At 40.9% G+C, this 27,316-nt stretch overlaps 1 protein-coding gene across 3 annotated transcripts in view; it reads left to right on the forward strand.

Moving 5' to 3' along the window:
• The window catches only part of ARHGEF7 (Rho guanine nucleotide exchange factor 7), a 127,169-nt gene that overhangs the window by 53,152 nt on the left and 46,701 nt on the right, over positions 1–27,316 (forward strand). For all 3 annotated transcript variants that reach the window (XM_075424856.1, XM_075424862.1, XM_075424872.1), the window contains exons 4-8: positions 2,208–2,338; positions 4,886–5,087; positions 15,197–15,285; positions 21,892–21,986; positions 22,267–22,362. In XM_075424856.1, coding sequence (XP_075280971.1) covers positions 2,208–2,338; positions 4,886–5,087; positions 15,197–15,285; positions 21,892–21,986; positions 22,267–22,362 — 613 coding nt within the window. The remainder of the gene's footprint in view (positions 1–2,207; positions 2,339–4,885; positions 5,088–15,196; positions 15,286–21,891; positions 21,987–22,266; positions 22,363–27,316) is intronic.

The raw sequence follows: 27,316 nt of genomic DNA on the forward strand, positions 1-27,316 counted from the left end.
TCCTCACTCCAACTGCTGTTTCACCACAGTTTCTTCTTCCCCTTCTTAAATATGTTATCACAGAGGCGCTACCACCGTCACTGATTGGCTTGGCCCTGGCCAGCGGCGGGTCTGTCTTAGAGCTGCTGGCACTGGCTTTATCAGGCATGGGGGAAGCTTCTAGCAGCTTCTCACAGAAGCCACCCCTATAGCCCCCCGCTACCAAAACCTTGCCACGCAATCCCACAACACATGGCAAACTGGACATGGAGATGCTTCAGGTTACTTACAGCTGTTAAGTTCTATTAGTTACTGATGGTTATGGCAACTTTAAAGTTTTTTTGAGCATTAGAATTAGCCATAAAGTTACAGTTTACAAATGAAGCCCATGATCTAGTCCCATTTCTCTTCTGACAGTCTGTGAAAACAGATGTATATTCTTTCTGTAATGGACTATAATCACCAGTGTTTATATTTATACAGTGGCCTTTAAATGCTTTTAGGAAAGCAGATTCACAAAGTGTGGGATCTTTTATGACTTCAATGTGTAATGATACTATCCATACAAAATGTTCAACTTAACATGAGTGGTTCTAATATTGCACTACTTGACTAGGACGTGTATATTTATAGTTTTTTTTGAAGGATGACAAAGACTCATTTAAAAAGATGCACCTGAGGAAGGTGTTCTCTACTCAGTCACTGCAGACTTGGAGCATCCTTTGTCAACTGTTTTTTTCTGTGCTTGTTGTTGATCTGAAACCCTTTCCCTCCTCCTGCATCTTGGCTGCTGTTAGATGCTGTGCTGAAGCTGAAAGGCTTTCCAGTTAAGACGAATCAAATTCTCCCTTCAGGTTTAATGTGTAACAGCAGATGTGCTTTGTTCACCAATCTCCTCATGGAACGGCACCTGTACGTGTATTTCCCTTGGACCAAAAATAGCTAGGATTGCGTAATCGCTGTCTGCTTTAGTATGAAAGTGACCGAGAGGCTGTGGTTGCGTGCATGTACCTCTGATGGAAGTGGAATTTTGGGTGCAAAGCAAACTACTAGGAAAGTGAGTAACAGCGGCATAAAAAACAGGGGAGCAGTTGGGATGCTTGTGTGGTCTAGTGAAAACTTCTACGTTTGGGACAGAAAATGTTGGCATTGCTTTTGGGGCTGCTTGAGGCTCAGATGCTCACTGAATGATTTCCTTGTGTGTGGGAAAACGTGAAGAAAAGGAATGACTTGTCCTGCTTATGCAAAGGAGCAACGTTTGTCTGCTGTAGCACGTCACCTGCGGACGGGTCCTGGGAGCATCCCCCTCCTGGGGGCTTGGCTGGGGGAGCTGGTGCAGCCAGGAGCAGCCCCCGTCCCACCGTAACAGGGGAGACCATGGCCAGCATGGACCCTGGCACTGAGGAGCTGCTTTCGGGGCAGCCCAGCCCCTGCCCAGCCACAGGAGGACCCTCGCTGCTGTCGGGCCGCTGTCCTGTCCCTGGGTTGGTGCCCCATGTCTGGGGCTGGGGCTGCCCCGGTGCCCCCGCTGCCCCGCTCCTGGCCGGGTGCTGGAACGAGCCCTGCCCAGCCCATGGGGACCCCAGCGGCACCCGGGCAGCGTGTAAGGCTGTCCTTGGGATGAACACCTCAAACGGGTCTGCTTCATGGGATAGAGACAAGTGAACGAGAGGTTGGGGGAGGCGTTGTTTTTTCCAGCAAGCAGCTGGTTTCCTTTCTACTCCTCCTCTTCCTCCCCCTCCCTCCAAAGAAGAAGAGTGAGCTTAGTTGGCGAAAAAAGGGATGAGACAAAGGAACATAGGAAAAAGACAGTGGAAGGAATGTTTTAATCGAGGAGGAGATGGTGGTGGGGAAGAGCTAAGAAACAGATGTGGCTGGCTTTACTTCAAGCAAGTTTTATGCGTTCGAAATTCTTGGCCACTCGCTAAAATGATGCTGGTTAATTACCTTTAAATAGACTGGTGGTGAGTAGGGATGGAGAACTACAACCCTAACTCTCCTCTTCCTAAACGGTTCAAATTGTTTTCCTGTCTGTGTGGGGAAGAAACTGCCAGGTTCTCAGGATTTCAGATCACTTATTACTATATTTTTTTTTCATCTTAAATTATTGAGCGGCTACAGATACACTGAATCTGCTTTAAGCGTGTGAGTTTTACAGAAGTAAGGAGAAGTTATATGCATCTTTCTCATTCTAATATTTATGTGTGTTTTTTTTTTCCCTCCTACAGACATAGGGCTGGGCAGTGACTCTGTATGCGCACGTCCCTCGTCTCATCGGATAAAGTCTTTTGATTCTCTGGGATCCCAGTCTTTACACAGTAGAACTTCAAAACTCTTCCAGGGACAGTATCGGAGTTTGGTAAGTTCTAGAAGAAAAGAAACGTGCTGTGGTGTGATTTTTTTTTTTTTTTATTTTATTTTTTTTTTGACAAGATTTATAAGTAAACAATGGTGTAACAAAGTAGCTGTTTCCTCTCTTTCACCTTTATATTTCAAACTTGTGATGTTGTATTTTTGCAGCTTTGCTTACGATGTTCCAATACACATGCAGCTTTCTGTGAACTTCTAAATATTTTTTCCTCACTTACGACTCCATGTTGTCTGCGTACTCAGTATTTTCCTGGATTTATTTCTTATAAGGACGTGCTTTTTTCAAAGGCAAAAATCTCATTTTCTCCATGTCTGTGAGTTTTAGAGATCATGATTGAAGCATATTCAAACCTCAGCAAAGATAGCACTTTTAATGTTGGCAATATGGCTAGTTATTCGTGTTTTCTATTATGTTTCAAGGTGAATCCTTCAACTAGCCTTCAGGTAACTAAATGGTGTGGGCAGTTGTTTTACTGTGCAGCCGAAATCCGGATGGAGTACTGTATTGAAACTTAATTGTAATGAAAAGTACTTTCAGTGACTAAAAGGTTTACAAGGAGGGTTCAGATCTCTACTGTAAACTGCTTTTTCCATCTTGAAGGAGGCTGTTTTGAATTCTGTGATAACTATGTGAGACTTTAAACACAGTGCTCTGCTCAAGCTTTCTTAGGTGTGGTTTGATGTGTTTTCTCTGGTAGCAGAGCCAGTGCAAGTTTTTGCCCCAGGCACCTAATTCCAGCTCCCACTCTGCTGTTCACCACCCACTCAGTTTTGCTGATGCAGCTGTTTGTGGGGCTAGCTGTTAGCTGGGTCACTGAAGTATTTAGGTATTTCTGTCACTTTGGTGTTCTAAGCAGCTCTGCAGAAAGTTGCAAAGGGGCAGAGAAGTGCAAAAAAAAAAAGGGAAGGAGAGCTAGTGGCCAGACCTGGGAAATGCTTAGTTTGGTTTTGCTGCTGTAGATGATCAGCTGGGAACTGTTCTCGCCAAATTTGTACTTGGTTTCCTCTAGTGGAGAGCCATCCTGGCATAGTGAAGGGGCTGTAGTTGCTGTCACTGTGCAATGTTGCTGCTTATTTTGTGGCTTTTTGCTGTTTACTAAAGCAAACTTTTTCTCTTGTTGAGCAGTCATAGCAGATGAAAGCACCCGATGTACAAGCAGAGGACTAAGGCAGGGGCATTTATTTGAAAATGTGCTGATCTAATTGTTGAACGTGGTGACTTACAGTATCTTGGAACATTCTGCCTGGTTTTGAAGTTGTTTGCTATCATTTTCCTACAGTTTCTCAGCCACTGAGAAAGTTCAACAATTAAATTGAGTTGTGATACAGTAATGTGCTTACTGTAGATATAAATTCAGCTGACACGTTATATGATCCCGGTGACATTATGCAGTACTTATTTTTTTTTAATCATCGCAACTATATAGACAACATGTAGGTGAAATTCTGCTGCCTGGATAGCCGACTAGGATTGCTTGCACAGTCATTTTCTCACTAAGTTCCTTTTCTAATTATACAGGTGTTGATCCTTGCTCATGATAGACAGATGTGATTTATAGTTCCATTCTCTCAATTCCAGTGCAGTGGATTGTGTTTGGATTATTTAAAGCTGTCCAAATATTTAGCTTTTTGTAGCATAAGAGTTTGTCCTAACTCTCATGAAGTGCTTGAACGATGCAGATACTCAAAATCCAAGAACAAAATGCCGAATCTGACGTCATTGATTTGAAAGACTTGTAAAAAGTCGCTATTAACATTTAGTTGTTATGATAGAGCAATACTCTGCCCTCACATCTGTCATAGGGGATGAGCGTGTATGTCTCTCTCTAGCTATCTATGTATATGGGCAGCTGCGAGTTTGACGTGCTGCAGACTTGCAGCTTTGCTAACCTTGAGGCAAATTATTTGTGAGTACTCATTCAAGGTAAATTGCATAACTGTTTCATAAGTTTTGTTGAAGAACACTGTCCTTCTCCACTGGCAGGCCACACAGAGTTGCATGTTCATGTGTGGAACTTTCCAACCTGATCTGTTACTGGGGGGGGGGGGGGGGGGGGGTGTTGGTAGGAGGGAATTTTTAAGCTGCAAACTCTATTTTTATCCAGAATTAAATTAAACCCAACTCAGTTCAGCCCTGCTCCCAGCCTGGAAAGTTTTAGAAGAGAATGCTCTAATGAAAAACTGTTGTTTCTTTGTAGTTGCCAAAGGCGGTTTTAATTTATACTATATATAGGAAATAGAATTTTGTTTTTCTGGAGCAGTAAGAATTAATTCTTATTTTAGATCTGTTACACCTTTCTGATTTGAAGGGGCTCTACGAAGACAATATACTTCCTGGACTGATACAGATCCATAGATTAAAAATTAAAAATTACAGAAATAGTGGAAATAGCAAATCATCCCTTACAAATGCTTAGAGTAAAAAACATGTGTGGGGGAGAGGTTATTTCCATTTTATGGATACTTCTGTTTTGCTCATGGAATAATTGTTTAAATCTAACGTGATCTTTCTGTTCTTTGTGTTCTCACTTACTAGGACATGACAGATAACAGCAACCATCAGTTGGTGGTGAGAGCAAAATTTAATTTTCAACAGACAAATGAAGATGAACTTTCTTTTTCAAAAGGAGATATTATTCATGTTACGAGAGTGGAAGAAGGAGGCTGGTGGGAAGGAACTCTAAATGGCAAAACAGGGTGGTTTCCAAGTAATTACGTACGAGAAATAAAGTCAAATGGTGAGTGTTGAAGGAGAACGTGTTTGCACAAATTACTGCTTTGCGTAGAGGTTGATAGTTGGTTGATTCATTAAAAATTGTAATGCTTTTTGTTGAAGCTTGGCTGTATTTACTGAATTTCGTTCACAGCAATCAATGCTCAGGAACTTGTACTCCCCCACCTCGATTTTCTATATAAAGTACTCTAGGACTTTTTGAATTAGCACTAAACATGTGGAAAACTCCCCCATTCTCTTTACTTGTCTGTCTCTGTCACAGTTGGGCTGCTCTGACTTCCTCGGTGTGAGTTCCTAAAATGCTGGATTTTGGCTCTGATGCTGACATACTTTGAATTTGTGCTTTGGGTTTGAATAGTGAGGGATTTCCTGCAATTGTCTCTGAAAAAAACCAAACAAACCCCCCAAACCCACCGAAAAACTACACCAAATTAAAAAAAGTCCCATTACTTAAAAGGAAACAAATGCAGGAAAAATCCCCAATTCTACCGAAATCTGCTGAAAGTTAGAGACAGTTTTCAAAAAGTAATGTATTTGTGATTTTTCTTTTTTGTTCTTGTGCCTTCCACTTTTTCTTTACAGCGGCTTCACTCTTACACTAAAGTTTCAGATGTCACGTGGATGACAGTCTTTTTTTGTTGGTGTTGGTGTCTTTGCTGTCTCTGCTAGCTCTTAGAGACTGGGGATAAACCGGATGAGATAAAACTACCCAGTGACTCTGAGAGGCTTTACGACCCTTTCCCTTGTCGCAGCTCCAACCACAACGCACATCTTTTGGGCTATGTTAAAATCATTGGCATGACTTCTGTTTTTAGGCAGCGATACTTAATCCATACGTTTTGCCTGATTGCAAACTGAAGTTGTGGGGGTAAAACTCCCATTTTTAAAGTTATTCTTTCTCCTCCAGTTGCATCCTCGTATTTTCCCCCTTGATTTGCTACCTACAGTCTGTTTTTGCAGAATAGTGGAGTCTTGGATCTGTAACTTCATTGTCATTTTCAACTACATCCTCTTAGGCATAGTCACGGTGTAAGACTTAGCTTTAATACTCTGCAGAGATCTCTCAGATGTGACTTATCCTGAAGAACAGTTGCTGAAGCCTGTTTTATCTTGTTTGTAGTGTTGTAGCAATCTTTCAGCCATGATGACTATCTTGTCCCATCGTTATTCATTTAAAACATTGCCGCAGAGATCGTCTTTGGTTTTCATCAGTTTTGATCTCTGCCGACTCCTGAGACTGGAAGCTGGGTCAGCAGTTGGGCTCCACAGTGGAAGTAGCTTTCAGCGATGAACATGCGATAACCAAAAGTTGCCAGCCACTGAAATTGAGGTGGTTCTTGTTTTTTTTTAAAGAATACTTCACTTGGGTGAAGTAACTCTCCTAAACACAAACGCCAACAAGCTGTGGGGCCAAGGTTTAGTACCAAGTGCAGTTTGATGCCTGCCAGTCCTTGCAACCTGGTCCTGTTCCCGGGCCTGAGATGAACTGCTTACAGTCCCTGGTTTAACTTTCACTTCTCACAATTAGAAAAGTTTTGTGCTAAGCTCCTCTTTTCCCTCCACTGTGTAGGTATGTTCCTTGTGCTACAAGGACTTACTTGCTCCTTCTGGCTTCTGCAAGAATACTTGGATTCTTGGAGCACTCTCTCATGTGCTCAGTTGCTCCTGTGGAAGGAAATATGTGCCTGTGCTTTTTTCTTTCTCAGCAAGTTGAGTTCATTGCTGTGTTTTCTGTGTCTTTACTGACAGAAAGTTAAGACAACTGGTCTGTAGCACTCTAGCTTTTCTTCTTTTTAAAGATAGTTACTGTGCTTGGCCTTTTCCAGTACTGTATGGAGCTTCACTTGTGCTCTATGGTTTCAAACGTGGATGTAGCTAATTCTCTTACTGCCAAATCAGCACAGCAGGTACTGTTTAATTTGTCAAAACACTAGTTTTAACTTGTTTTTATACCTTTGGAGGTATGTGTTTGAATTGTCTGAAGTTGACTTTTTTTATAATGAGGATGGGCGGATGGTAGAAGAGATATTAAGAGCTTCCTGATATCTGTTAGCAACTCTCTTTCCTTATGGAGTTGCAGATCAGCTCTCCCCCTTGATGAATGTATGCTATGGAACGTTTTGTTACTACTACTGTTAAATGCATGTTGTATTTCAACTGGTGACCTGACTTTTTGTAGTTAGTTTTGCTTCTTTTTGTGTATTTGAGGTCACTGTAGTATGTGTGATACTTGATCATGTCAATTTTCATCTACTTTTCTTGTTCTTCCTTTAAGATGCTTCTAATTTTAAAAGAAGTTGTCATTGTTGTGAGCCTTTTCCCCTTACGTTATCACTAGTGGGAATCCTTTTTTTACCCCTATTTTGAAACTTACTGAATTCTTATTACTTGAAGTTCATTGTTCTCATTTTGCTGCTTTTCTTGGTTGTTTCCATGAAATTTGTTACGAACATTTCTATTCTGAACTGATTTCTGCTTTGTGGGTATTGTTGAAGGTGCTGGAGAGAGGGCTTCTGTGTAATTCTCGTCCCCTCTGTATCAAAACACGTTGCCACTGCATCCTGAGATTGGATTTCTTTGTTCCACTTTCCGCTCTCCTCGTTGAAACGGGAATGTAGTGCTGTTCACCACAAAGCTGTGAAGTTAGATGGTTGGCTCTGGTAGGTGTTCATGAGAAGTTTCATCTAGGTTATATGTACAGGGTGACAGTCTCTGTTGCACCCCCACTCACCTCTGCTCTTTTCTGCTGGTCTCCATTAGACTGGCTGACACTTCTTGATAGTCTTTTACTGTCCATTTTTCTTGACTTGCTGGCAACTATATATATGTCAGTTGAAGATTTTCATAGTTCAGAAAGCTTTTATGTGCCTTCGTGCTTTGAACAGGAGGTTAAGACACAAGTGCTTTTTTTTTCCTGATGTATGCTAAGATGAGTTAGTAAAACTTGCTGTCTTGCAAGCTCAAATTCAGAGTGTGTTCTCTGTCAGCATTATAATGAATTGGTTTTAAAAAGATCAGGGTAGGATTATTGAAATACTCGCTCTTGATCAATTTGTTTTCAAAATACTCTGTAAAATATTCTGCCATGACTCTACCATTTCTTCTCAAATATGTCTGAAAATACTGCAACTAGTTAGAAATTCTGTACAGGCAACGTTGTGTGTTATTTTTGATGTGGTGTTTGGAGAGCTCCTGGGAACCAATGGGTTTGATTAAATAAATCTCTTCAGTCTGCTGGAACCTGACTTTGGGATAACAGAATAAAGGAAAGAAGTTCTTTATGGATGTGTGTGTGTGTTTTAATTCTCACAAAATTCATAGGCATTAGATGTTTAGATAAATGGATTTTTGTTCTAAATTAAAATATCCTCTGATGTCATATAACTGTATGTTTTTAATCTTAGCTTGTATTGTTGCTCTGAAGTTAGATATCCAAGGAAAGAAAGAAAGAGCTAGAAGGCAAAGCTGAAAAATATGGGGTAATCGGAGATTATGATATAGCAGTAGTTGTCTTTCCTGAGAGGCGATTGCAAATACTGGCTGTATGAATCACAGAATCACAGAATCACAGAATGGTAGGGGTTGGAAGGGACCTCTGTGGGTCATCTAGTCCAACCCCCCTGCCGAAGCAGGGTCACCTACAGTAGGCTGCACAGGATCTTGTCCAGGCAGGTCTTGAATATCTCCAGAGAAGGAGACTCCACAACCTCCCTGGGCAGCCTGTTCCAGTGCTCCGTCACCCTCAGAGGGAAGAAGTTCCTCCTCATGTTCAGACGGAACTTCCTGTGCCTCAGTTTGTGCCCATTGCCCCTTGTCCTGTCACTGGGCACCACTGAAAAGAGCTTGGCCCCATCCTCCTGACACCCACCCTTCAGATATTTGTAGGCATTTATAAGGTCCCCTCGCAGCCTTCTCTTCTTCAGGCTGAACAAGCCCAGTTCCCTCAGCCTCTCCTCGTAGGAGAGATGCTCCAGTCCCCTCACCATCCTCATAGCCCTCCGCTGGACTCTCTCCAGTAGCTCTTCATCTTTCTTGAAGTGGGGAGCCCAGAACTGGACACAGTACTCCAGATGAGGCCTCACCAGGGCAGTGTAGAGGGGGAGGAGAACCTCCCTTGTCCTGCTGGCCACACTCTTCTTGATGCACCCCAGGATCCCATTGGCTTTCTTGGCAGCCAGGGCACACTGCTGGCTCATGGTTAACCTGTCCTCCACCAGGACACCCAGGTCCCTCTCCGCAGAGCTGCTCTCCAGCAGGTCCGAAAGAGTTGCCACAAATGAAGTGAATGCTCAAACTTGGTGTGCTGCTTCGTAGTGGGAACTGCCTTTATCCACATTGCTTTCTTAAAGTTCCTAGAAGAAAAGCAAACTGCACTACATATGCTGCACAAGCAGAGCACGTTACATGATAAGGGATCTCAGAGTAGCTGAAACATCGCAAAACTCTGCCCGTGTTTACTGGGTTGTAACTTGATTGGTTGGCTGTGCCGGAATGATTAGTGTTTGCACAGAATGCTCATATGTGTGTGGGGTGAGCTATGAATGGTTGTAGGAAAGATGCTGAAATTATTGAGCAAAGCACAGCATTTAGTTTCCTTAGGGTAGACAATGACTCTGTAAACTTTGACGAAGTAAATTTGATTGTGATTGGAAAATGTTTTCAGTTTTGCTTTTGAGTGTGTGTTATTCTTTCCTCCCCCACCCCCCCGACCCAAGAGGAAAAGGAGGATTTGTTTGAGGTTGTGGTACTTATAATCACACTTATAAATAGAAGAAAAAAAATGTAGTAGTACTTTCTTTCCAGGTATATACCTACACTATAAGGATCAAAAAGATGGTACATTTCTTTGTTCCTCCCTCCCTGTTCGCATGTTTTCATTTCCTTTTTTAAACTTTGTAATATCTTGCCTTGTTTTTGCTGTTCTTTGATCACTAGTCAGGAAGTGCTTTGAAATGAGAGAACTTTGTTTTCATCCTGCTGTACTGTTACACATGACAGAGGGTAAAAGATTTATACCGTGTAAACTTTTTAGATATTTGACAGTGTGGCCTTATTGAGTTGTTTTTATTATATAAAATGGAGCAGGGAGGGGTGAAGGTGTAGGAGAAGTCTTGTCTCTGACACTGTTGCTTCTGTCTCGCACAGAGAGATTTGGAGGCTTAGTTTTGAGAGTTGCCTTGTGATGAAGAGGAGAGGGGTTAGCCAGAATGGGACGTACTTGCTTAGCTACTGTCAGATGTTAGCCAGATTTTTAAAAAATCACATGGTCACTTGCTGGGTACTATCAAAGTGTGATCAATTTAAATGATATGAGGTCATGCAGAAGGGAAGATAGCTTTGAAAAATCATATTTGATGTGTCACAAACATTATTCTACTTCTTCACAGAAATTAATGTGTCTTTAGCCTCTCTTCTGTTATGCTTTCTTGACAGTGATGTTAATATCAGGCCCAGTGCAAATTACAGTGTTAGTACTACTTCTGGTTAGATGTTAAAAATAATAATAATAAAAAAATCACAGTGTGGGAAAATGCCAAAGTATAGTGGAAGAATAAAGTATCTCCTGTTCCCATCCTGTGGTACATGAGGGAAGGACAAATGCACTTTTAGCTTTGGAAAAAAAGAAGAGAGAGAGAGAGAGAAGGGGAGAGAAGAACCACCCACGAAGAATGCTAGTTTTCCTCTCCCAAACCGTGTGCACTTGGAGGGGTATTTTGTCCTCTTGTCAAGTGTTACTCTACAGGCATAAATAGAGTAGCGTTTGGGACAAGTGAGTACTAGTAGGGAAGAAGTGTTGGTAGTATTGACGCTGCAGAGTGGAGCCTGTTGCAGCAATGCCTGAACCTGCTTGAGAACCAGGAGCAAGTTTAGGTCTACCTTCCTGGTGCTGGAAGTGAACCAGTTAGTCCTGAGAGACACGAGCTTGCTTGTGGCACTGCGCTCATAGGGACTGCATCGCTTTTGGTGTCCCAGCTGGAACATCTTTCCTTCCGTGCCATGGGATGAAATAGCGTGGATCAGATCTTTGCATCTAGATTACACACACCAGAGCCTAGTGATAGAAACACGTGGTGGTGATCTTGCAGCAGTACAGTTGAAATGCTTTAGTAAAGTATGTTCTGAAGGAGTGCTCTGTGGAGTAGCGTGAAGTAGGCTGTTGCATGAAAACAAATACAACATAAACTGGAGACATGACAGAAGAGAGATGGGAGGGAATGCGAGAAGGACAGGTAATTCGAAGGCAAGTAAAAGAAATACTTGCGTATTAATGAAAATGGAAGGAAACTAAGCATTGGGAAAGAGTGGGTAAATTGCCCTTTTACAGTCACTTAGGTAGGTGTTTGTAAAGGGTAAGATAACGACTTCATTTTAGACAGTTTGTGGCATCTTACGTAGTGCTCAGGGAAAGGTTACAGAAGCAGCTGCTTTAAGTTGTTTTGGTTCTGCTGAGAATAGTTATTTGTTGGAATAATAATGTTAAAAAGCCTGTGCCAACTTCTCTCCACCCAAAGATGATCTGTTAAGTGAATTCGATCTGGTTAATCACTAGCCACCAGACACTTTGAAGCACTATCGAGTGTAGCTGGGTGGAACCGAGTGTAATGGTTTGATCAGGAAAGAAACCAATAGTGGTAATTTACCTCTTGGTTTCAGTCATCAGCTGGTTATGGTCTCTTCCAGTACTTGAGCAGATGCTTGTTTGCTCTGGAACATGCTGCACATGTGTTTGTTGTGTTTTCAGTGCTAGCGTCACTGACTTACATTGGGACAGGGAGAAGGAAAGAATCTTCCACATGGTGTCTCACTCAGGCATCTCTCTTCCAGTGCTTTGAGAAACAGAGCTTATGTGTTGGAGTCAGCAAGGTGCTAGGGCTTTGCTAATGTTTCAGAAACCTATGGACTTCGTAGATGTATAGACCTATAATACCTTTCCCAGTATGGTGAATGAGGGTGACACCTGCTTGAAATGTTTAATGAATTATGCCATACATTTGCAAAAGCACTCTAATGTTCTCTCGTGAAGGATAATAAATAACACTTATCTTTGTTTATGCTAAGAAACTGATTTCTTGTGTGTGAGATCAGGATTTTCTTCTGTGTAATGCATTATGCAATGAGCTAATTGCAACAAGACTGTTTCTTATTCCTCCCTATGAAGCAAGGCAGTGCTTGGAGGCAGAATACCAGACGTGACAGACAGCTGGACTGATTTGCTGTGTCTAATTCTGTGTTTCTACAGTAGAAATGGCCTTTGCATTTTAAAAGCTGAATGTTGATTATGGCTATTCAGGCAAAATGATTTGACTGTGTGATTCTTTTTTTGTGTCCTGTTTTGAAGTCTGAATTTGATCCTGTCTCTCTGATGGATAACTGAATCGGCTGAACAGCTGGTAGTATAAATGACTATATATTTCAGCAAAAGAATTTCCCACTTTCTTCAGCAGTTAGGAGAAGGAAAAGTTAGGGGAAGAGATGTTTTTTTTTTACACCCTTTAAGATAACAGAGTAGCTGGAAGGAAGAGCCAGATTCCTATCACCCGCCAACTTTCTCCAGATTAACAAGGATCAGACGTATGTATTATGATAAAGTTCAGTGACAGGTATTTACGTTTTTCCTTAAATAACTCTGGTTTCTCCTTTCATGCTTTTTGACACATGATTAATAAACCTTTAGGTATTTAGTGAACCTGAAAATCACTATAAATCTTAAGATAAGTCAACAGCTTCTACATAGAATGAAAGCAGATTACCAAATTTGTGGAAAACTACATCATTTTCATCACTCAGTACAGAGATACAGGTTGTAATTGTCCCATAAATGAGTAATGTTATATATAAAATACATAAATGAATAGCTGTACAGACAACATGACTTTAGGTGCTTCTTTCCCATTGAGTGTTTGATCACAAATCTGCTTGGGTTTATGCTTTTGTTCTAAGGGGATGGGAGGAGTCCTGTCCTTTGGAATTACTTGGCTGTATAGCAGGGCACGTAGGTACTGCAGGGCTGGTGGCTGAGAGCATCCAGTGTTCCCAGCTGAACATCTGCTGGGGCTAAGGGGTTTGTGCTGTATGTTGGCTTATAGCTGACTTGGGAGGGGTGAGCGGGGGATATTAACCAGAAGTATTTTACTTACTGAACATGGTAAGGAGAAATGTTTTGCCCATAGAATCATAGAAAGTTTTGGGTTGGAAGGGACCCCTAGAGGTCATCTAGTCCAGCTCCCCCGCAGCGAGCAGGGACACCGCTAAGTAGATCAGGTTGCTCAGAGCCCTGTCCGACCTGGTCTTGAATGTTTCCAGGGATGGGGCCTCCACTGCCTCTCTGGGCAACCCGTTCCAGTGTTTCACAGCCCTCATTGTAAAGAATTTCTTCCTTATATCTAGCCTAAACCTACCCTGTTTTAGTTTAAAACCATTACCCCTCGTCCTGTCACTGTTGTCTCTACTAAAAACTGCCATGTTTGGCAATTTTAAGACCATATTTTATTTTTAGAATAGCTTCTTTGAGGAGAGTTCCGGTGCAATACAGAGAAAATCCCCTAGAAGATAATGCCACGCACGTTCTCTTGGGGCCTGAGCTGCTCTGTGAGCGCTGCTGGCTAAAGCCTCGGATCCAGCCGGTCTGCTGGATGGAAGGGTGACCTGCACCGGTAGTCAGCTCACCCGAGATTGCAACATGCATGAGGCTGCCACTGGGCAGCCTGAAGAAGCACTGAATTACCCGGAATACAGTCCAGCAGAGGCTGGTGCCACATGGGCTGTTCTGCTTGTGGTGGCGTTTTCCTGGTCAGCTTTACTGTCAATGGCTATTGCCCATAGCTGGCCTTTAGCTTGGCTGGCTGGGCTTCTCCTGGAAAGGCAGGTCTGTGCTTTAAACTTGCATAATTTATTCTTAGTGGCCTGAGGTATCAGGTAAACTAGAGTTAAATTATTCATGTCTTTATTAAAATGCATTTGAAACAGGACCTTGCTTTTAAAATAAAGGTAACACTTTCAGTAGGTATGTTTTAATGATGCTTTTCTTTTTGAATGCCGTTTTACTGTTTGAATACAAACTACTCAAATGCTTATTTGAAGTTTGCGTATTAGACAAGCCTGGTTATTTAAAAAAACAAACCAAACCACAATAAAGTCCCGATAAATACAGTCTCAGAAGCACTCTCTGTTCCCTGTGTGCAGAGTCAAGTGTGAAAAGTCAAAAAGAGATACTGTAAATCTTACTTGCTGTTTCTGCAGCGTGCAGCACAATGCTTTTGATTGCCTCTCCCCTCATCTTTGCTCCTCTGTAATTTAGAGGAATGGTAGAGGTACAAGGGGGGAAGCTTTAGGAGTGTGTCTTCTGTGCCTCCCTGTTCTGGGAGTCAGCACTCCAGTAATTCTCAGGACTGTTGCTTTGATCTTGCAGACTTATGTTGTCCTTCCAAGAAGAGCATGTGTTACTGAGGGGTAAATTCACTATGGGATTATAGGAAGGGCTGCATTTATTGTTACAATGGACTGTTCTCAAGTGCATGAGTGTTTTTATTTTTTACTTCATTATCAATAGAAGATAATATGTTTTAAAATATAATTTTCTAGGATAGGCATGTGGTACGTCACCTCGCTACTTGTATAGTGTTTTGATTCTCTATTTCAATGAGACTGAGTGTAATGTCCCACCTTTGGTATGTTCAGCCTTTAGTCACTTGCATTTACTGAGATCATGAAATTGATAAAACTTAATACGGCTTCTGTTTGAAAGTGCATGTTGTGTTTGGAAATGCCTCTGTTTGTGTGTGGCTTTTTTTCTTATTAATTGCAGCCTGTGATAACAGTTTGTTTTTAAAAAATAATTTTGGAAAAGCTGTTTTTATTAACTGATTTTCTGGTTCCAGGAAAAAGAATAGGAGTCTTTCTACTTGCATTCATGGAGGCTAGGGTTTCATTCGTTGTGAACATATGAACCATTTTGATTCTTTACCAGTGATTTCAAGCACAAATATGTACGTTTCTCGGTGAAGCACTATTTTCACTGTATTTTACGATAAATATTTTAAAGCAGTTTGTTTGACCTCTAGTGTTGAGCTATGAAATTGCACCCCATTGACAGAAAAATGTCTTACATTTCAGAAAAACCGGTCTCCCCCAAATCAGGTACATTGAAGAGTCCCCCTAAAGGCTTTGATACGTCTGCAATTAACAAAAGCTATTACAATGTGGTGAGTGATCCTTTTTCCTGTATGTGAGCTGTTATACACAGTAGAAGGTCATTTAACTAAGTGCTTTTATCTGCACAAAAAATTTGGCAGTCTTGTTGGAGCCTTAGTGCCAAACCTAGATAGGAGTTTTAGTGAATTCTCATATAAACAAGATCATTATTAGTTTAATAGTATATCATATCACATGTATGGATTCTTAAGCATGATGCAAAATTATAGTCTAAAGTAAGTGAATAATAGGCATTTCTGTAATATATTATGCTCATTTAATTTGCTTTGCTAGTTGTTGATTTCCCTTTTCTCCCCTGACCCCCAAATATGCAGTTGGTCTTCCCCAGCCTCTAAGAATTAATGAAATTCTGTTGTGTTAAAATGATTAAGAATATTTTTACCCTTTTTGTTGAACAAGAGATTGAACATTTTGAATGAATTTGCCTCCTCTGTATTCATGCTTATAAATCAGCTCAATTATGAACTTCGGGAACCTCTCGCTTGCACTGATGGATAGATTTCACAGCAGAAGTGATATAGCCAGAGTCAGCCTTTAACACAGTGCCAGGAATCCTTAATCTAGTGCTCACACCTCTTTGGTAGATGCATGTAAAAAAACCATACCAAACTCTGTCTTTACAGGTGGTGTTGTAACCATTTTGAGAATCCTGTATTTACTGTAAACAGTAAATCTGTTGGGAAGGGACAGGCATCTTACTGTTTTTGTTAACCACTGCTCCCTGCTGGTGTAAAACCAGAACACAAGGTTTCTTTCTCTTTTCTTTGAAGCAGCTGTCCTTGTTTTTCATTTTGTTTGACAATTTTTAGCAGGGATCATAAAACATCGTTGTATGCTTTCATCTCTTGCGCTTGTGGCATGAATAGCCAACCACTTGGAAGAACAGAACACTTTTGCATATAGTCCCCCAACTGAAAATAATAAAGCAACCCTGAGGGCTTGCTTTGGTGCCTCTGTCGGTAGCCGTAATCCCATGGTGAAGGGAAGGCTGCAGTTCTTTGGCTTATTGTACCCCACACATGCTAGTCACGGTGGAAAGTGCCTGTGCAGGCACACCTTCCTTCAAACTGCAGGAAGTAATGCTCTTACTGGGGTACGTCCAGCAACAAAGTATCACATAGTTTTTATTTTTATCTCTCACTATATCTCTTTACAGTAATTCTTTTTTTTCAAAGTTGCTGTGGTGTGTAGTAGCAAATATGTCTTCTCTGTTGTTGTTTTGGTGTTAAAACCTACGTTTTTCAATACAAGCAAACTGAAGTGAATGCAGCAAAGAGAGGATTTAGTTCCTTCACTACGTGGAAGACTGCTCTTACTTAATTTTAATCTGTATCTGTGTTGAATTTTTAATCAAAATAAATTGGCAGTTCTCGTGAACACCAGTCTTTTACATTTGTGGGGATTTTAAAGAAGTCATTGGTAAATACATGTTTCATATATAATGTTACTTTTCATCATCTTAAGATCTATCAGGGAAATAATAATGTAAGAGTTGCAGCTCTTTAATTTAGGCTTAACTAAAACTTCAGTTTGACTGCACGCAAAATTAATAGAATCTGGTGATTGCATATTTTACTTTGCAAGAGTAATAAAGGCCATTTTTGGGGTGATAGTGTACTTCAGTAAAAATAATAGGAAGTAAATGTTTCAATTTAACTAAAACTGTAGTTAAGGCTGTGAAGTTGTAGCAGGCCATAGAATTTTGAAGTATCACTGTTGGCTTATGTGCTTTTTATAATTGTTCCATGGATAACCTTTTACAATAATCATGGAGACTCAAGCTACTGTATACTTTTGGAAACAGATAGCCATAGCTGGCTTTTAAATTAGTTTAATTTAAAAAAAAAAAAAAAAAAGGTACCTTCTCATGGAGTTAGGTGATTTTTGATCTTGCTCAGGTGCAACTTTATTGCTGCACTAAACTGATGCAATAAGATTCCTACTGTTTCGACTGCTAGCTATTTATTAACTGTTGATGATAGATGAAATTCAGGGGGGGCTTATAGTAATATATGTAGTAAATCGAAGCATTGGCCCTAGAGGGCTGTTCCCAATTGTGTCTGCAGTGAATTGGACAATTGTTTTGTTTTCATGTTTTTCCACAGGGTGGCAAATGCCGCTGCTTTTTTTTTTTTTTTTTAAGCTCACCATTTTATTCTTTTTGTTTAAAGAATGAGAGGTTGTGCTGTAGCATGCACTTTGTTTCAGAGAAGTGAGACTTTACTGCTGTGCTTAAAACCGAAATTAGACTAGCTGGCATCTAGATTTTCTTTAAAAATACTAAGTGCTTCTGATGGCAATATAACTAAAATAGTTATTTTTAATAATTATTAAATATGTAAATATTTTGCCGTGTAGATAAGACAAACAAACAAAAGCAAACCTGTTCACTGAACTGAAAACAATTTAACCTGTGAGTTGTTTTTATTGTGTCTTAATACATAAGCTGCAGACACAGGTCTTCCCTGTGCTAGAAGTCTTATCATCACTCCGCACAGATAACAAAATTGAGTACATACTAAGGTAAAAACAGAACACCTCCAAATAAACCTTGGGCAGCTGGTGGCTTAAAGGATATAGCCAGAGTTAAAGACTAGGCATTAAAATCTGCCTGTGTTAAAGGTTCACGTGACAACCAAGTGATTTTGAGGCTGCTCCTCTGGGCCTGCTTGCTATTTGTAAGTTGTGGCTATCTTCCACCATACGGGTGCATTCTGGGACCCCGTAAACCTCATGATTATTTATCGCTGCCTTTCCTAGGGAAGGATTTGTGCAGGTGCAGGCAACACCTGTGGGTACGTTCATTGGACTGAGGACAAAATCAAAGGGCAGTTCAGAAAGTGGTAGGAGAGGCTCTGCTGATCTCCCCTTCAGGGAGAAGGGCTGGGATAGGCTAAGGGAAAGGTGCTTGATGTGAAGAGGAGTCTGCTTTCACTGCTTTGCTCTGTTCTTCGCCCCCCTGTAAAGGTGTTCGTTGTTTTTATGGATTCACAGAGCTCCATCTGAAGTTCATAACAGAAATCAAGTACCTTCTAGTCTCAGTGTGCTTTATTGGCTGCACCTTGCACTAGGTGTTGCTGAGAAGACAAAGCACATTTGGTTTATGCTTGTGTTTTTTCTGGCTCGGGAATGCAGGTTCGTAGAGAACGACTGGTGCTACAAGGTCTTGTCCTCCATAAATTGGTACAAGTCAGCAGCGGTGTGTAATATGTACCAGACTCGTGATCAAGCATGAAGCATTTCTCACATAGAAGTAATTTAGTAACCTTTTACGGAACAAGTAGGCATATTATTGCAGATTATTCACTGAAGACAGGGCAGGCATTACTCGTGAGTTTTATTTTTACTTGTTAATCTCTTGAGAATTTAAAACTTTGTGTCCAAAATAAAATTGGCTTATCTCTGCTTACAGGAAAATTGCCTTGAGATTAAGTAGCTGTTCTAAAAGCAGGTAAAGAAATGGGCAGCTTTCTCCCTAGTATGAGTATTTGGATGACCTCATTTTTCATTCAAGTGTTTCAGAAGTGATGGAAAATAAGCACTCCTTTTGAGGCCACACTTTTGAAGTTGGGTCAAGCATTTGCATTTGCTGAAGTTCGTAGAAGTTTTTCAGGACCCTGGAGATATGCTGTACTTGTGTGGTGCTTTACATTGCCCCTCTCAAGAGCCTGTTTATGGGGTTCATATCTCAGATTCTCATGATCCAGGAAAATTAGACATTGATCACCATTGTGCTGAAGGACGTGGTATTTCAGTTGAAAGCCATACTACTCCCATAAAATGAGAATGTGCTACAGGATCATGCCCAAGCATAGCTGTGAAATCTGCCTTTTCTCCCTCTGATTTGGAAGGCGATCAGCTTCATGTAGGTCATTTAAAATCCATTTTTGGGTGGTAGTTTTTGCCTTAGGGAGATGGCTGGAGTTTTGTGTGACAGAATTGTTAACCATGATTGCATTTTCCATGCCGTGTGATTTGAGAGAGCTTGTGCTGTATGAGCTCAGTTGTCTGTGCCTGCCATTCATCAGTGTTACGGACTGCAAAAGCTGCCACTTCAATGCTGCTCTTTTGGTACCCGGTCTTATCTGTGCAAATGTTGTGGTGGAGTTGTGGAAACAAGGTCTTCGAGGTCTCATGGGGTCTTGCAGCAGCCAGAACGCGCAGAAAGCAGGAAAGGGAAGAAAGGTGATTATCAGAGCACGCGGGCAAAATGTGGATGTGAGGAATGTAAGGGAGCTCTGGTGCCAAAATCCTCAGTTGCAGTACTGACTACTTACTGCTTCAAAGTGCAGTCCAAGCGTTTAATCCTCATAGCTTCTCGGTGAGGTGGGTAAGTCAAGCTGGAAGGATGTGAGATTTCACAGAAATGATGTTTTAGAGCTATGTAAGCAAGATTATTCTTTTTCAAAGAACGTTGTGTGCAACGGAAACTACTTGGAAAAAAAAAAAGATTTAATGTGTTTTAGGAGGTGTTGAAAACTGTATATCTAAAGTATTGTATGACACTGAACTACTAGAATAGCATAAAGCAGTATATGTGTTTCTAGTACTCTGCATAGGTTTTGTAGCATGGTTTTATGTACAGTTGCATTTATTTTCCTTTTCCCAGTGATTTATCAGTTATGTTGCTAATTCTAGTTCTTAAGCTTCCCCCCCCCCCCAACTTTTTGTCTTTTTTCCTCCAACCCCATATGGTTTGTATGCCTCCATATCCAAACCAGCACAGGAAAGTAGTGGAGTTATGTCCAAGGTGAAACTAGTTCTATTTCAAGATTTTCAGACAGCTGTTTATAACAAAGAAAGGAAATGCTCTTCAAGAAAGTAGAACAGTGGTGCAGCTTCTCAGGATCTCTAGCGAATTAGTTGATTTTTATCTTTGAATGTCTTTTAATCCTGTTCAGTGCTTCACCAGGACACTGTGCTTTTTGTCCTTGGCTTTCATTCTCCTTTTCCATGCTAATGGCTGTGTAATGACTTTGGTCTGGGAGATTCTTGTAGGAAATGCTATATTGGAAAAGACTGGTCTTGCATTTAGTTTTGAACCTCGTGGATCCTAGGTACCTTTATATTTCCATTTTAACAATTGACTGACTTTGTTTTATATACGTGTAAGAGAATATGGGGGTTAATTAGTGCTATGATCAATGGAAATTTTTTTTTCCTTCCCCTGAGCTAAGTGGTCAAAAAAACCTTAGCTTTTTTAAAATTTGTGTGCCCGTGTTGTACTTTCTGCTGTAGTTTCCTAGTTAGTAGCCATAACGTTCTCTGTGACATTCTTCTGTCATAGTGTTTAGTAGTGAATGGAGACATTTTAATCTTCGGTTCAGGATTCAGATTTCCAACAAAAGAATGAACTCAAAAGTGGTCTCTCTCCCTCTCTCCAAATGAATAGAAGCATTCAAGGAATAAGCAGAATCAATGACAGCAATGAAAGCAACAGTGAATTCTTCATTGACATACTGAACTATTTAAAGTTATTTCATCAGGTTTGCATTTAGGAATGAATGGCTTTTTTTATTTCCTAAGGAAGAGTATTGACTACAACAGTGAATAATGCACTCAATTACAGTTGTTACTATAAATGCTGAAATGAGATATTACTGTAGGCTTGACAAATATGGCATGTAGCAAAATGAGAACGTTTGTGGCGTGGTTCATGACTAGTGAATAGCAAAAAGTTTTCAAAGCTCAGCTGTGTTCATTGAACTACATTTAATTCTGATGATTCTCATTAACTTGTTGGAGGCCAAAATTAATTTACCAGCTAGAGGCATGGTAGAACTTGATGTGAATATATTGGAGGATATCCTAAAGCAGGCTCCTGGGAGATGGCCCAGTGAAATGTTTTCTTGTACGAATTTTGGGGTATTCCGGTTGTTTGATTTATATTCAGCCAGAAAAGCAAGTGTGTGTTGTATTTTATAAATTTTTGGCTTTACATCAGAATCTGTTGTAATTTTCTTATGGTAGTGTATATTATTGCACTCCCAGTGGAAGGTTAGGCAGCCTCATTTAAAAAAAATGCAATAAAGTTAATTATATCACTAAGTAAAGTTGGCAATTACTTGATATTTATAAATCTGCTAGTATTCAGACCTTCTGGATAGAACAGTGCATCTGAGTAAGTAAACACTTTGCTAGCAAGGTTAGTTATAATATGTTGTAATTGAGACTGAGAAAGTGACCCTAATTATTTATTTCTCTCACAACTTCTATTGTGATTTACCAGCCTCTGATGATCTTTGAGTGTTCTGAAGTACACAGGAGGAGTAATTACCCCTAGCTCTGAGAGAACACTGTATAGCTCAAGTTTCATGGTAAAAGTTACAAGTGTAGCAAAATCCCTGTTAGCTTACCACTTTTTTTGCATATGACTAAAGGATGGCTCATCGTGTGTGTGTGGTGGTTTTTTGTGTGAATTTTAGATGTGTAGTATTCAATACTTTCTTGCTGATACTTGAATTTTTAATATAGGAACACTCATTTAAGTTTTCCTAGTGCTAAGTAAATTTTAGCACGCTTTAAAACTGGTACTGATTTGAACATTTTGAAGTGTCTCTTTAAATATACCAATTAGCAACTGTCATTTATCATAGGTGCTACAGAATATATTAGAAACAGAAAACGAATATGCTAAGGAACTACAAACAATGCTTTCAAACTACCTGCGACCATTACAAGCCAGTGAAAAGTATGTGAGTTTGTTTTATTTCTTTAAATTAAGCTTGAGATCTCTTGTGTATTGGGAGGGATTACATAGGCAAAATTTCAATGTCAGTGTGCATTTTCTTGTGTGGACTGTGAAATTCCTGAGGTAAGGCTTGCTTTTATTTAGTTTGTTGGCTGACTAAAGCAGTCTGGTCCTTGATCTAAAGACCAGTAAGCAATTTTTTTTAAGGTTGTAGGTTTTATTAGAGCACAGTTAGTCAATAACTGCAAACCTAAACACCTTTTATTTACTCTGGCTCCAGGTTAAACTCGGCAAATACTTCATACTTAATGGGAAACCTGGAAGAAATAAGTTCTTTCCAGCAAATGCTTGTACAGTCTTTAGAAGAATGCACCAAGTAAGTATTATGCATACCAGATACTATAAAATTCTAACAAACAAATTTTTTTATTATTTCATTTGTCATCTGTGCTGTTTGACAGAATTTTTGTTCCTCTCACTTTAAGGATAGTTGTTACAGCAGTACAGTAATAGAAGTTTGGATTATGCATTGATTGCTTGCGCAGATAGATATTGGCCCTAGGGTGCAATTGCAGAGGTAGGAATTTTGATGTAGTTTGAAGACAATTTATGATTTTCCATGATGCAGTTGCATACTGAAGTGGTAGAGGAAGTGGTGTTTTTTGTTTTGGAGGCACGAAAGTTAAGTCTTTTTATAAAGTAAGAGAAAGAATGAAGGGAGCTTATGTTGTGACGGAACAGTGGAGGAGGGGGTAAGGGACTTGGATGAAGGACACTATATGAGAACGCTTGCACTTGGTATTCTTCTGTCCTGAACAATGGTGGTCGTCAAAATGTGCCGAGAGGCAAAAAGAATGATCTGAATTTAAAAAAAAAGGTGATTAGCTTCAAGGCCTGTACTGTGCCATACAGGAAGCATGAAGCACAGAAAGAAAGGGATGGAGATGCCTGTCCTACTTGCATAGGTTAGGCTGAAGTGGTGGCTGGATATTTTTCATCACTTGGGGGTGTAAGAAAGAAGGTGACATTGGAATTGTCCTAACAATTTTCTAGTGTTGAAACTCCTCTGGAAGTGTAGTTCCTGTTCCTAACCTCAGTTGTGTCCTTTTCCTTGCCCATGTTCTGGTTTTGTCTGACCGCACGGTGAGCTGAGGCAACATGCTAATCCAAATTTGCTTGGTTTCTGCCAAGTTAGTAATTTGAATTGCTGCTGAGGGCTTAGACAAGTTTCAGTCTGCTGGGAATACTTGGCTGTGAGAAGGAATGAATGTCCTGGGTGGAGGAGAAAATGTCTTTTTTGGCGGCAGTGATCTTTAGATCAACTCAGTGTCGTGTTTAGACCTCTCCCTCTTCTTTTGCTCTGAGCTGCTCCATGTGAAGTGGAAGCTTTGTCATGACCAAGTATAAGCTGCACCTTCACTAGGCAGTAACGGGGGTGTGGGTCTGTTGCTGCCCTTGGATCCCACGTCCTCCTACTGCCTGGCTTCTTTCCTTCTCTTCTACCTCTAGATGACTTAGGCTGGAGAGAACGGAGAGGAGGATGGTGTAGTTCAGATGACTGTCCAGCAGTGGAATGGAAACATTCTTGAAACAGCCTTTCTTCAAGCCTTTAAACAAAAACTAATGCAAGCTTAGTTTTAGCTTAGCATGTAGGTTAATGTGATATCATAATGTAGCGTCAAGCTCAGAAAGCCTATTTAGAACTCCTTCCTTGATCTAAACTCTATTAGAGCACCTTCTCTTAATGTCCTTTATTTCTTCTTCCTGTGAAGTGAAATGTTGCCGTGTAATAAATTAGTAACATAATGGATGCTAGTAGGTGGGCAGAGGAAGTGATGCCCCTGGGTTACTGAATGGTTACTGCAAATGTTTTGTGTTATTTTTGTTTCATAAATATGCTAGTCATGCCAAGTTGCATTTTCAGTTTAATTTTCATCATAGCATATTGACTTGAGCGTCCAGCTTCCTCCTGTTTTGAATCTAATCCATCATAATTCCCATCATGTAGAAGAATGCTTGCCCTGCTGCTTTGTTTTTTGTCGTTTTGCCATGTTTTTTTGGCTGGTGAACCTGTTCTGTAAACTCAGAGTAGCTACCGCCTGGGCTGAAAATAGATTTGTCTTTTTATTTTATTTTTGGCAGAGAGCTTATAGTTCTGTCATTCAGGCACTTCATAGTGCAGCATCCGGTGCGGTGTTTTTTTATGACTTGACGTGTCAGAATGACCAAATGCCGATGTCCTGGCAGTTGTAGTGCTGCCAACCTACGTTGCTTGACAAATTCCTGTTTGTGGGCATGAGAGTTGAATGTTTTTTGAATTCCACACCCCACTCAAGTCAGGGTGTCATTTGAGTTTTCTCTTAATAAATCCTGGCGTGTACTTCAGTGACAGAAACTTTGTGGTGCTTTTGTTTTTGCCTCCACCACTTCGGCTTATTTAATCCTTGTGTTGTTAAACATTGGGGTTTTTGTGGGTTTTTCTTTCAGAACACATAATGCTGTAGTGGGCTTTTTGCAGGTTTCAGGGGAAGGAGTTGTTTGGACGTGGTTTGGTTCTGATTGTGTGCCACCCACCCCCTCTGCCCCCACCCTTAAAGCTCTTCTGGTGTGTTGCTAAAGGTTTGTCATCTTTGAACTTGTCCAGATTGGTCTCTGTTGCAGTTTCACTGGGGTGCTCCTGTAGGCTGCTTCGTCTGTCACAGGCCTTGGAATACTGCTTCTCTGCGTGCCTGGATGCTGGGCACCATTGGACAGATTTGTTTGGGTTTACTTCTACCTTTCATAGAGTCATTAAGGTTGGAAAAGACCTCTAAAATCATCAAGTTCAACCATCAACCCATCACCACCGTGTCTGCTAATCCATGTCCTGAAGTGCCACATCTACATGTCTGCATGTTTTTTGAACACCTCCAGTGGGAACACCACTTCCCTGGGCAGCCTGTTTCAATGCCTGACAACTCTTTCAGTAAAGAATTTTTTCCCTAATACCCAGTCTAAACCTCCACTGACACAACTTGAGCCCATTGCCTCTTGTCCTATGGCTATTTACTTGGGAGAAGCGACTTTCCTTCTTGATTTACCAAAAAAAAGTGATATACAAAACAAGTCTTAACTAGTATTGAGTGAGAATCTTCTGGCTGATCTGCTTCAAAAGTGCTTTGCTTTGACTGATCAGCTTCAAGTGCACTTTGTTTTGATGGATGGAAAAAAGCTGTAACTGACTGGGCAGAGAGATGCTGCCAGAGTCTTCAGTTGCAAAAGGGTGGATTTCTGACAGAAAAACAGAGCAAGAGTGATCTGTGCTCTGGTCTCTTGAAGACAGAAGGTGGTCTGAACATGAGGAAGAACTTCTTCCCTCTGAGGGTGACGGAGCACTGGAACAGGCTGCCCAGGGAGGTTGTGGAGTCTCCTTCTCTAGAGATATTCAAGACCCGCCTGGACAAGGTCCTGTGCAGCCTGCTGTAGGTGACCCTGCTTCGGCAGGAGGGTTGGACTAGATGACCCACAGAAGTCCCTTCCAACCCCTACTATTCTGTGATTCTGTGGTCCAGTGCAGCTCGAGGTCTGTTTCCAGATCTGTGATCCAGTGCCAAAGCTCAGCTCTGCAGCAATTCACACAGCAGAGGAGTCTCTGAACGAACACAGTGTCTGTCAGGTGATCTCTGGCCTGATCAAAATGATCTCTGCTTTAAAGTGTTGGTCTTTTGAGTATTTTTGTGGCATGTGACTTAACAGAGGTCTCCTGCTCCAAAAAAATTCTTCCATTCACCTGGGAATAGAAGTTGACAGTCTATGGCTGTACTACTGAATAAGCAGGGGACACACGACAATACAGACTGGCTGGTGGCACCAGACTTCATGGACTGCTTAGGAATAACCTCCTCTGTAGCAAATTGAAGAAGGCATTGGCTGCCTTTTAGGTAGTATCACAGACTTCTCTCCCTGTCCCATAACAGCCATAGCTGGGTTTTGCCCTCTGTTTCCCTCCTCTCCCCACTCCTGCAGTCACAGTAACTGTGTTGTTTTTCTTTACCTTGTTCTGTGTTTGAGTGGAAGCAGATATTTCATGTTCTAGGATGATCCTGGAGTGGAATGAGAATTAAACAGAAGGGAGGAGAGACCAGGGTATGAGAAAGGGATTGGTTAAATGCAATCCAAGACTAGTCGGTGTTTCAGACTTGGTTTTGGAGTGCAGGTACATATTAGGTCTGTTCAAGGTTGATCCCACTACCTTCCCTTGCTTTTGGTTACTGTGAATATCGACAGAAATAAGGTTATCGATGTTAGGTGAACTTGAACACAGTGTCTTCAGATTGCCTGAGACAAACATGCAAATTAACTGATGCCTGAGCGGTAAGGTGAATAGACAAATGGTGAAAGGTACGGTTGTGAAGAGAACATTGCAGGTTAGACTGATGGATTGTGAATAAGTTGAACAGTGCCTCCATGTGTGTAAACAATAGCTCAGAATGTTGTCATGTGTCCCCCTGACTTCAGTAACCCTGTTTGTTAACTGTGAAGCCTCGGGAGATAACTTGTGTTTCTTGACAAACTGCATCCTGTGGAGTCATTAATCGCAATTATCCCTTAGTAATTTTTGCAGACCTTCACTTGTTCTGGGTCTTGTCTGCTATGTTCAAGACATTCTCTGTACTGACCTTCTGCAAGCATAGCAAACTTACCCTTGGTGCTCCAGCTCCCTCAAAGAGGCTGAGAGAGGGGCAGGAAATTCTGCAATTTATCCTCCTGTGGGATCTGTTTAGGAAGAGCAGAAAATTCCACCTAGATAACTGAAAGTTTCCAGTTTGTGGCAGCTTCTGCAGGTGTGTGTGGATGTACATGTGTGTGTATATGTATGTGTGTGTATATGTAAACAGGAACACGGTTGCTGCATGACACTATTATGGTAACCACACAGTCAAGTGGAATTTCGGGACACCTGATCTTTTCCTTGCAAAAAGAAGATGCAGAATGCGGATTACATTTTGTTACCTACTTTTCTTTTAAATTTGCCTCTGTTAGTCAGTGTTTAAAATTGTCTAGATTCATTGCAGTTTCCACAGCCTTTCCTAAAACGTTGTAACATCCACTGATGCCAAAACTAAGGCAGATTTCTTCAGAACACAGTGGGCACAGTATTCTGTAATGTCACTCTTTCTCTGTTGGCTGCCAGTCTAGCTTTAGTCCAGTTCTGATTGCTGGTCTCGATCAGAATCTTAAAATAAGCATGACTGAGGAACAGAGTATTTTCTTCCTTCTCAAATTATCATGCAATGGGAACCTGTTTTAACTGTGGAGAGATAGAACTGGTAGCTATCAGATACAACTCC

Source organism: Opisthocomus hoazin, chromosome 1, assembly GCF_030867145.1.
Source record: "Opisthocomus hoazin isolate bOpiHoa1 chromosome 1, bOpiHoa1.hap1, whole genome shotgun sequence".
Lineage (NCBI taxonomy): Eukaryota > Metazoa > Chordata > Aves > Opisthocomiformes > Opisthocomidae > Opisthocomus > Opisthocomus hoazin.